Raw genomic sequence first — 9,216 nt, forward strand, 5'->3', positions numbered from 1 at the left:
CCACTGAGTACAATGTCAGACTGAACTGTGTTCGAATTGTCAAACTGTCAGGTTTTTAAACTTAACTGCAGAGAGAAGAGGGTAAGCATTTTCATATTTTGCTCTAAATGATTAGTTTCATATTTAAATAGATTGCACAATCATGATATTTTAGGAAAAAAGGTAAAAAGTGGTGATAGTCACATCCCTTTAACCAAAAATAGGACACATTCTCCCAATTCCCTCCCAGACAATACATTTCTCGTTGGGTTCTGCTGGATATCTTTACCTGGTTTTGGTCTGCCTGGGTACTGATTTCTTCTGTAACCAATAGCCCCAAGTCTATCTCCTTTGTCACGCATATCTTCATTTCTAGAATCTGCCTGTGTTTGATCATTCTCCTGGAACATAAATTTGAAGTAAAACCGTTTGTTACATGGGCGAAACAGGAAACTTTTAACCTATATCCATCAAGGAGGATTTGCTTTCTTTCTTAACGTACTGTATTCCCAGCATGCATGAAAGATCTCATCCTCATGTGGCTAATAAGTTCTCAGGGGAACTATGTGAAAGAAGCCCTAAGTGGTAGGTTGATCGAAAAGTCAATCGACGATACATTGATAGGTAAGGACAATTGTATTCTTGCAAATATGATAATAAAACTGAAATATTGTCACATTTTATATTAATATCTGAAACCAAATTTTAATGAATTTCGGACCATTTATATTCATAGACAAAAGTCATCGGTAAAAGACTGTTACTTATGAGCGATTTCCTGAGGGTTTCTAAACATCATTACATAACATTCTGTCTCCAATGGGTGTTATTTACCTGGTGACAAGGATATACCAAAATAGACACGAAGCAAATGACTAAACACTACGTTTCTTGCAACATAAAATCCTTGAAATTATTTGCATACACTGAGAAATTGACAGATCAATTCCTCACCTTATCTCATTTAGGTTAGACTATGTGTACAATGTTACAAATTATACATGTTAATGCTGCTAATTGTATTACAGTATCTTCCTATGTTCACCTCAGCCTGGCCATCGTTCGCATCGTTCCCAGCCTGCAGTTTCGTGTCTACTGGTGTTGAGGCTGGAAAGATCAAGATATAATTGTTAATAAATTCATTTACTGTCAATAATCACCAATAAAAATCTTAAAGTGGATTTCAACATATATTGTTTGTACTAATACTTTTATGTCCCTATAGCGATTTGTAAGAAAACCATAAATTCTTGGATATTCATACAGTTGAGTTATATTTGCCTATCTGTGTGTGTGTGTGTGTGTGTGTGTGTGTGTGTTTGTGTGAGAGACAGAGAGAGAGAGAGATTAAATGATGATAGTAACTATTAAAATAAAGAGGAATATTTTTCCATGTCTTTTTCAGTTGTTAATGTAATTTCATTGTTGCCAATTTCTTATTTGAGTATTTTCCAAAACATAATTCTTTGTGATTAATTAAATGTGATTAATTTATATGTAAATGCGTGTTGCATACACCAAATGCGTTCGAATAAGAGCTCTATATAATTGCAGAACTGGTTTTCTTGTTGTTTAAAAAACCTTCTAAACAACCACTTAATCAATACGTAAACTGTTATTGAGTTTTTAATACAAATATATGCCTCTAAACATAAAGGCTTTATCAAACAAACCTCCCTGATTCGTTTCTTCTTTATTTAGTTACCACTTTTATATGACCACTATCATTCTAGCTCCATCTATATGAATAATTAGACTACTCAATATGCATCATTTATCATTGATCGGTGTTGAATCTTATTCCAAACTCCAAAATGTAGCAGAGTAAATCGATGCAAATATACAAAACAAATAACACGGACCTCCATACATTTTATTATGATACGCCCCTCTTGACATGTACACAAATAATTCACTAGAAAAATAATTACCAAATATTTAATCAATTCTGGACATTCAAGAATTGATTCATGTAATAACCTTTATATCGATTTCATATCCTTACCGTGATGAACAGTACAAAATTAATTTCTAGGTAGTTCAGTTGCTTTTCCATGAAGAATATTACCAAATTATTTTCCATGAAGAATAGTAATGAATGATTTTCAATGAAGAACAGTACTAAATGATTTTCTATGAAGAATAGTAATAAATGATTTTCTATGAAGAATAGTAATAAATGATTTTCTATGAAGAACAGTACTAAATGATTTTCTATAAAGAATAGTATCAGATGATTTTCTATGAAGAATAGTATCAGATACTTCTTGATGAGTACAATATGAAATGCTTTTCCATTATGAACAGTATCAGATGTTCTTTTTTCCGTGAAGAGTGTGCATGATTAGGATTTTTAACGTAGCTTTAACAGGTTTTCAGTCATATCGCTATGATATCTGCAGTTGATAGTGATGTCTAGCAAAAAGGCCATCAAGCCGCAGACATGTAGCATGATGTATCACCCAGTCACATCACCAGGCTGACCAGTCCCAACACTAATCTCTTTATGCCGAGCGCCTAGCGAGGCAGCTGTTAGAACTATTTTTAAGTCTTTGGTATGACTTGGCCGCAGTTCCAACCCACGACCTCTCGCTTCTGAGGCGGATGCTTTAACCACTAGGCCACTGGAGCGGTCTCCGTGAAGAACTGTAACATACAATTTACCATTAATATCAGTATCAAATTCTTTTTGATTAGGATCAATATAAAATACTTTTCCATGAAGAATAATATAAAATGCCACTGCATCAATCTTTTGCCCCATATGAAATATTAATCCAGGTCTGTTTGTAATCCCTTAGGCACTGAATGATAAGAACAACTCAAAATCGAAAATGTACGGGATAAAATGATGTCTCTCTTTTTATTTAAAAAATTCTCTCTTTTTGTCATCCTTATGTAGCTAAATTATTCAAATGAAATGGTGGGTTCTAATGTGCTTTTAACCATTTTGTATTGACATATGCCTCCATCTATTATTATCTCTATAACAATTCACGATTTGATGGCCAAGCGAGCGACTATTTTGGCTGAATAGAGCTGGTAGCGATGGGTGATACTAAATGCACCTGGCTCTATAATTTGCTTGTGGAGTGGTTAAGTGGGAGATGGAGAGGGGGCTGCACTGGAAAAGTATGTTTGGAGGAGACTGGTATTCTGGGAGCATGAAAAACGCTTCCAAATAAAAACGTTGTTAACAGTATCCCACCTTTTATAAGAGTTATCGATATTATGAACTATTGAAAATGCTTATGATATATCCTTGATACAGATATAACGAAAACTCTTCTAAGTTGTTCACATCTTGATCTACACATAACAAACACACCACGCAATGTACTATCTGTGAATTGCTAGAGACATTGATTGGTGATCTTTGCACTCTCTTCCATAGAACAATTTATAAACAACTCATCACTGGTCCACATTGTAAAAATATTCTCCTCCTGTTTGCCTCTACCCCCCCCCCACAATATTTCAGTGTGACTGATTCAATTGGCGATGACGTATATGGTTATATATATATATAGATGACATAAACTAAATCCATCCCCCATCAGAAGTAAAACGTGTTTAGAATATTAAATGCAGCCTACTAGCAGCCAATCCAACAGTGACAGCTGTCCTATATTTTTCTTCAATACCAAGAGTGGTTCAAGACCAGTTTTAGACAACGTACCTTACTTGCAATAGACTGTTTCGACATTAATTAGGGTTTACAAGTATATGCCTGAGACTCAGAGAACATAGAGAATAAAATGTCGATAGAAAAGTCTTCAGGAACATACTCTGCTACAACACAAAAATGATGTACGATGAAGACCTTCAGGACATGTTGGTTCTTCAGAATTATGATCCACATACGGTGATTGTAAAGTTTTGAAAATAACTATTGAAATGCTGAATGCTATTTTGCACTAATGGCTCGATAGCTCCGTATTGAAAAACCTTTAAATACACATCAGCTCAACAAATTATGTTATTTGTGTCGAACATTTTCAAAGCAATCTGAATAAAACCTTTGGCCACCAGAACTGCTGTTGAGAACCAAACGTCAGAATTACACAATGCAATTCACAAATAAATCATCTACTCTGTGTGCATCCTGCATGACTATGAAGACTTTAAAACATGCAAGACTTGATTGAGTGTAGAAAGATTAAAAGCAATGGCTACATTCCCGATGCTCAAACGAAATATCCTAAACGACACTGTTGTAAATCAAAGTGTGTAAATCAAAGTGTGATGTAACTAGTCTATATTTGGCATTGAAGGACTATACTATTTAAATCACCTTACAATCTTTATAGTTCTGAAGAATATTCAGTCAGATTCAACTGTTGTTCACCTTACAGCATCTATATACAACCAATAAGATCTAAGAGTGGAAACTTTAATGAATCACTCTGAAATGAAATTGCATGCTTTTCACATCAACATACTGATATTGCAGAACTTCCCACGCAAAGTTTAGAAACAATATTTTCCATCCAGACAGGTTAGGAGGAATAGTTTCTGTGAATATCATAATATCCAACTATACATGCTATGATTGTTGACATTCATCTGACATAAATATCATATTCATTACTGAAAACGAGAAAGAAAGCTAATCAATCGACATTTCGCTTGGTCTTCAAAGTGTGCCTTGCAGGTTAGACAAATAATATCATCGAGATATTCAGGTGTATTCTGAGATTTTCTTCATGCAACATGCCTAGATATAGTTGAAAAATACAACTGACCATTATATTTGTGTAATTAAAGCATATAATGATTGCCAAAATTAATATAGCGTGCATTTTGAATCCAATCTGACCTTAGAATGACCTAAAATCTCAAACTTAAAATGCTGAAAACAGGACATTTTATCTGGCATACTAAATTATATGGATTTATGGTGTTTCATTGCTTTTAAATTCCATGTGAATGGGATCACTGTTTTCAACAAAGTAGATCTGTTCCAAAAAATACAACAATACTCTCATCACATCTATTACCCAAGTAAGCGAGAAGTTACCACCTTATAGTTAGTTTACCCCACAATATTATAATTTATTAAAGACTAGACTATGTTTCCAACATCAGTCGTCGGACTGAAAGGCCAGTAGTTTTCAGGATGGCTATGTTCACTTTCTAAAATGTGGGTCGGACGCAAGCTTTCCTCCAATCATTAGGAACATGTCTTTCGTTTTAGAATTTTACAACCAATCGTGTCAGGCAATAATTATTACTTCCTAGTCTCAACAAAAACAGTTTGGGATGAAGTTTCCCTGGACCTGGAGATTTTTTGGTGTTTAATTTGGCCACGGTTATGTCCACAACTGATAGGAAATGACAATGTATTTTTATTCTAATTATGTAACCCTTGTAGATACTCATTTGAAGTGGCTTGTTATATTTACTTTAAATTGCTACATTCCCATTCTTTCTTTATCATTAGTTTCAACTGTGTCTGTGACCATACACTCCTCAAGAATACTTCTGTTTTTTCTTCCATATATAGACAACTGTTATAATATTTCTCCACCCTTCGAACAGGTAAGTGTGCTTTGTTGTTTTACTTGCTTAAAACTAAGATAATTATTTTTAGACCTACTGCATGTATAGTGCTTATTCTTTCCTGTTTATAACTTTATGAATAACTGCCTCTTATTCTAATATAACTTCTTGGCAACTAATTTCTCTCTTTAAGCATCCAATCTGACTTGTCTGGAGCACTTTATGCTGCCGTTCATACATACTCACACCACTTCACATGAATCATCCTTCATGTTCATCAAACTGCAGCGATATAATCGCAGAGTACCATAATATTTCTTATAATGAATGAGACATTATAAGAGACATTATAAGATAGAGACTGTCTCCATAAATATGCAAGTTATACTAACAGTAAGAGACAAACAGAAAAGTAGTCACTTTTTTCAAAATGGATTGCAATGTGTATAACTTCCCAAACATGAATAATTCGTCATATAAACTTGGTGCTTGCCCATATCTGAAATCTCATTGATTTTCACAAGTTATTGATGATCCACAGAAATACAAAAGATGCTTTATATTTTCCTATGTAAGCCTTACTGACATTTCAATATCTCCACAATTGAAATCATCAAAAATCTGTATATGGTGATAATGAAGTCAGCAGACTTTAATCAAAAGACCATTCATTAAGAAGTGTTTTGTTAATATCTTTTCTTACAGGAGTTTTGTAAACATATCATGTTGGTATGTTCTGTCCTTTTAAAACTCATTCAATATATGTATTATTCATTAGCTGGTCTACAATCGCTGCCTAGTGATGAACATTATACACATTTCCATTTTAAAAGGTTCGTGATAACACCACAATGCCATATATTTCAAACTGATCTATATGTTGGTCCTGAGAAAACATTGGTAAAATTTCTTGCAACGGCCTAAATGTTGTGATGTAGCAAAAAAAATTAGCAATTCATGGTGCTTCTTTTAAAAAGCTACAAACAATTTATTTAAGGTTTGATTCATCCAAAGCTTTCCAACCATCGATATAGTTAACAACTTTTTGAGGCTTGATTTTCAGAGTCTTTGCCAAAGCCATGCTTCTCAGAATTAATAAATTGGTCTTTTTCACGAGATCCATACATGAAGACAATAAAATGTTTTGGTCACCCCATGTCTTTCCTTCCAAAGTTTCCAAAACATGAGACAAGATTAGATTGTCTTCTTAGAAGTTTACTATTTTGAGGAGTTTAGTATTTTTTGTGACGTCTAATTTATTCTTCGATAAACACAGAGGAAGAAAAACTTTAACTCTTACAAATGAATTGCGTTTCAAATGTTGTGTTTCTTTTAATTTATTTTCACTTTGTTTTTATTCTCAGATTGAGTATCGCTACTGAAATCATCATTCAACTTATAAATATGCAAATATTTGGACCAACAGACATCCTTGTTACATTTACAAATTCATGTGATTGAAAATATTTTCAGAGTACACGTCTGCGCTTTTCATCGTACATATTAGTCCATGCATGATATTGTTCACTTCTATGTCTACAGACGAGTTTAACAAAGCGTGCGATTGACAAGAACTTGCTGCTGTTGTAAAAAACATCGGATGATGCAGCAATTCAGATAAATCGGTGTGTCAGTATTTTCTCCTAATGTTATGTAAATAGTTTTATTCTTTATTGGGGGGGGGGGGGCTAACTGAGATAGTATTAACAGTGTCAATGCACCTCCCATACCCTGCTTATGCCTTCAACAGAGTCCCAGGTAGATAGATAGATGGATATATATATAGATGGACAGACAGACAGACAGATAGATAGATAGATAGATAGATAGATAGATAGATAGATAGATACATAGATAGATAGATAGATAGGTTTTATTGTTCAAAATTTTCCATACGATCCACCTGTTTTTGCACAAGTGAATGCCTGGAAACAAGCATACGGTTTCATAATTCAAAATCAAATTTTGTTCAATTGCCGTTAGATACAGATAAAAGAAATATTGGCGGTTTGGGTAACACAATGACACTATCTCTAAACCAGATATTTTATCTCTGAACCAGATATTTTACCGACAGACAAAGGGCTATGTTACCACAACAATTCTGAGACTTGATAATAATTCAGAATAGTACATTTTCATCCAAAGCGTCAAAACTTACAAAATTTGTAGGATTAATAACTCACCAAATGTTATGTTTACTCGCCTACTACTTTCGCTTTCAATCTCTTGTCCAACTTACCAAAATGATTATATCTGGAATCCAGTTTTATAGCGAAGTGATTTTAAGCGTTTAATTGATCTTGAGTTAAAATTATGGCTAGTCCATGATTATATGTTATCTACCCATATTTGTCAACCAGTGCAGTGATTAAACCAAACTGTGCTGCAGTACACCATGAAACCATGAGGACCAAATAAAACCGGTGTGGATGCACTTTTTATTCCCGTAGATTGTTGCAATCCGTTTGGTCTCACAGGATAGTTTCGTATTTTGACACCTGCCTAATTTTTAAGGTAGAAGGCAGGAACCTAATTATCACAAGCCTAGCATTTATAAATTCACACAGAAGCTAAATCTGTAATGTGGTTGAGATTTACTTTTGAGTTAGGCTTGGAAATGGGTTAGCTTGTTGGTGACTGCCTGTCACAGTTAGACGAGCATTGGAGATCAAATGGGTAACTTGGGCTGCAAATAAGCAGCCCACTTGGCTTACGTATTTACATGTGTCTGCTACAGCGGTAACTATCTAAAAATCTAGATGGTTGAGGGGTGATGAAAAGTATGCTAATTTGTTATATTACTAGTGAACTTGATTCATGAATAAACCACAGATTCTTTTAGCTGCCTTGTCACAGGAAAATATTCAAAATAGCTCTTTCCTGTCAAAAATGAATGTAAAAAAGAGGGGTTGGTGGCAGTATTGGTTCAGTATAAAAGCCACCAGTTGCATTAGGAATTAACCTGATTGCCGCAGTCAAAATCTCACATGTATGTTTTCTACAAAAATCATTAGTTTGTTTTAGTTTGTATCTTCAGTGTAAAATTATTCTTATTTTTCTGCAATAGGTCATTGTCGGATGAAAATTCATCAGATAAACTGTCCAGTGAGACTGAGCGATTTCTGTTCAGCGGTGGAGAGTTCCTGGTGTCACTTATGTCCCGTGACGGCAGGACCAGTGCATGAGGAATCAAGAATGTCAAACATCTATTTTGAAGCTTGTTTTATTTTTTTAAATTTTTTTTCCTTTGGCGTGGTGATGGATGTTTAATAATTCTGAGAATATACTAGGCGAAACAGTGTTACAGTTATGTGGATTTATTATTATGGTGGAATTGCACCCCAGGAAAAGTGAACAAGCGTTAATGGAATTTGGCTTAGCTGCAATTTAGGAACTGTAAATATGGACTTGCGAGAAGAAGAAAAAACTGAACACAAGAACAAAAACAACTTAAAGTCATTATTTTAAATTGATGCACTTTGTTATGTAGTGTATAACGTTAAATCCAAACCTATCGTGAAGAATGTGGAGAGAGGCTAGAATTACTAATCGGCTATACCGATTTATCCATGCATTTTGCCGGCTTAGCATTCTGCACAAATTTAAAGATAGTATTTTCAAACGTTTACCTGAAAATTATAAGAGAATGAATTAATAGCAAGTCAGATTTGTGAATTTTATTCAGCAACATTTCCCTAGTCTTCATCCATTGGTTTATTGCATCACCTCACT

The 9,216-nt window shown here is 34.2% G+C and overlaps 1 protein-coding gene across 1 annotated transcript in view; it reads right to left on the reverse strand.

Moving 5' to 3' along the window:
• LOC149806359 (uncharacterized) overlaps window positions 1–7,908 on the reverse strand; it is a 105,799-nt gene extending 97,891 nt beyond the window's left edge. Inside the window, exons 1-3 of the mRNA XM_089951279.1 lie at window positions 7,828–7,908; window positions 1,025–1,086; window positions 269–380 (exon numbers count right to left, since the gene is read on the reverse strand). Of these exons, the coding sequence (XP_089807405.1) occupies window positions 269–380; window positions 1,025–1,086; window positions 7,828–7,831 (178 nt within the window). The 5' untranslated portion in view covers window positions 7,832–7,908. The remainder of the gene's footprint in view (window positions 1–268; window positions 381–1,024; window positions 1,087–7,827) is intronic.
• Between the last annotated feature and the right edge of the window lie 1,308 nt (window positions 7,909–9,216).

This window comes from Sinohyriopsis cumingii, chromosome 1 (genome assembly GCF_028554795.1).
Source record: "Sinohyriopsis cumingii isolate HCF-2022 chromosome 1, ASM2855479v2, whole genome shotgun sequence".
Taxonomy (NCBI): Eukaryota; Metazoa; Mollusca; class Bivalvia; order Unionida; family Unionidae; genus Sinohyriopsis; species Sinohyriopsis cumingii.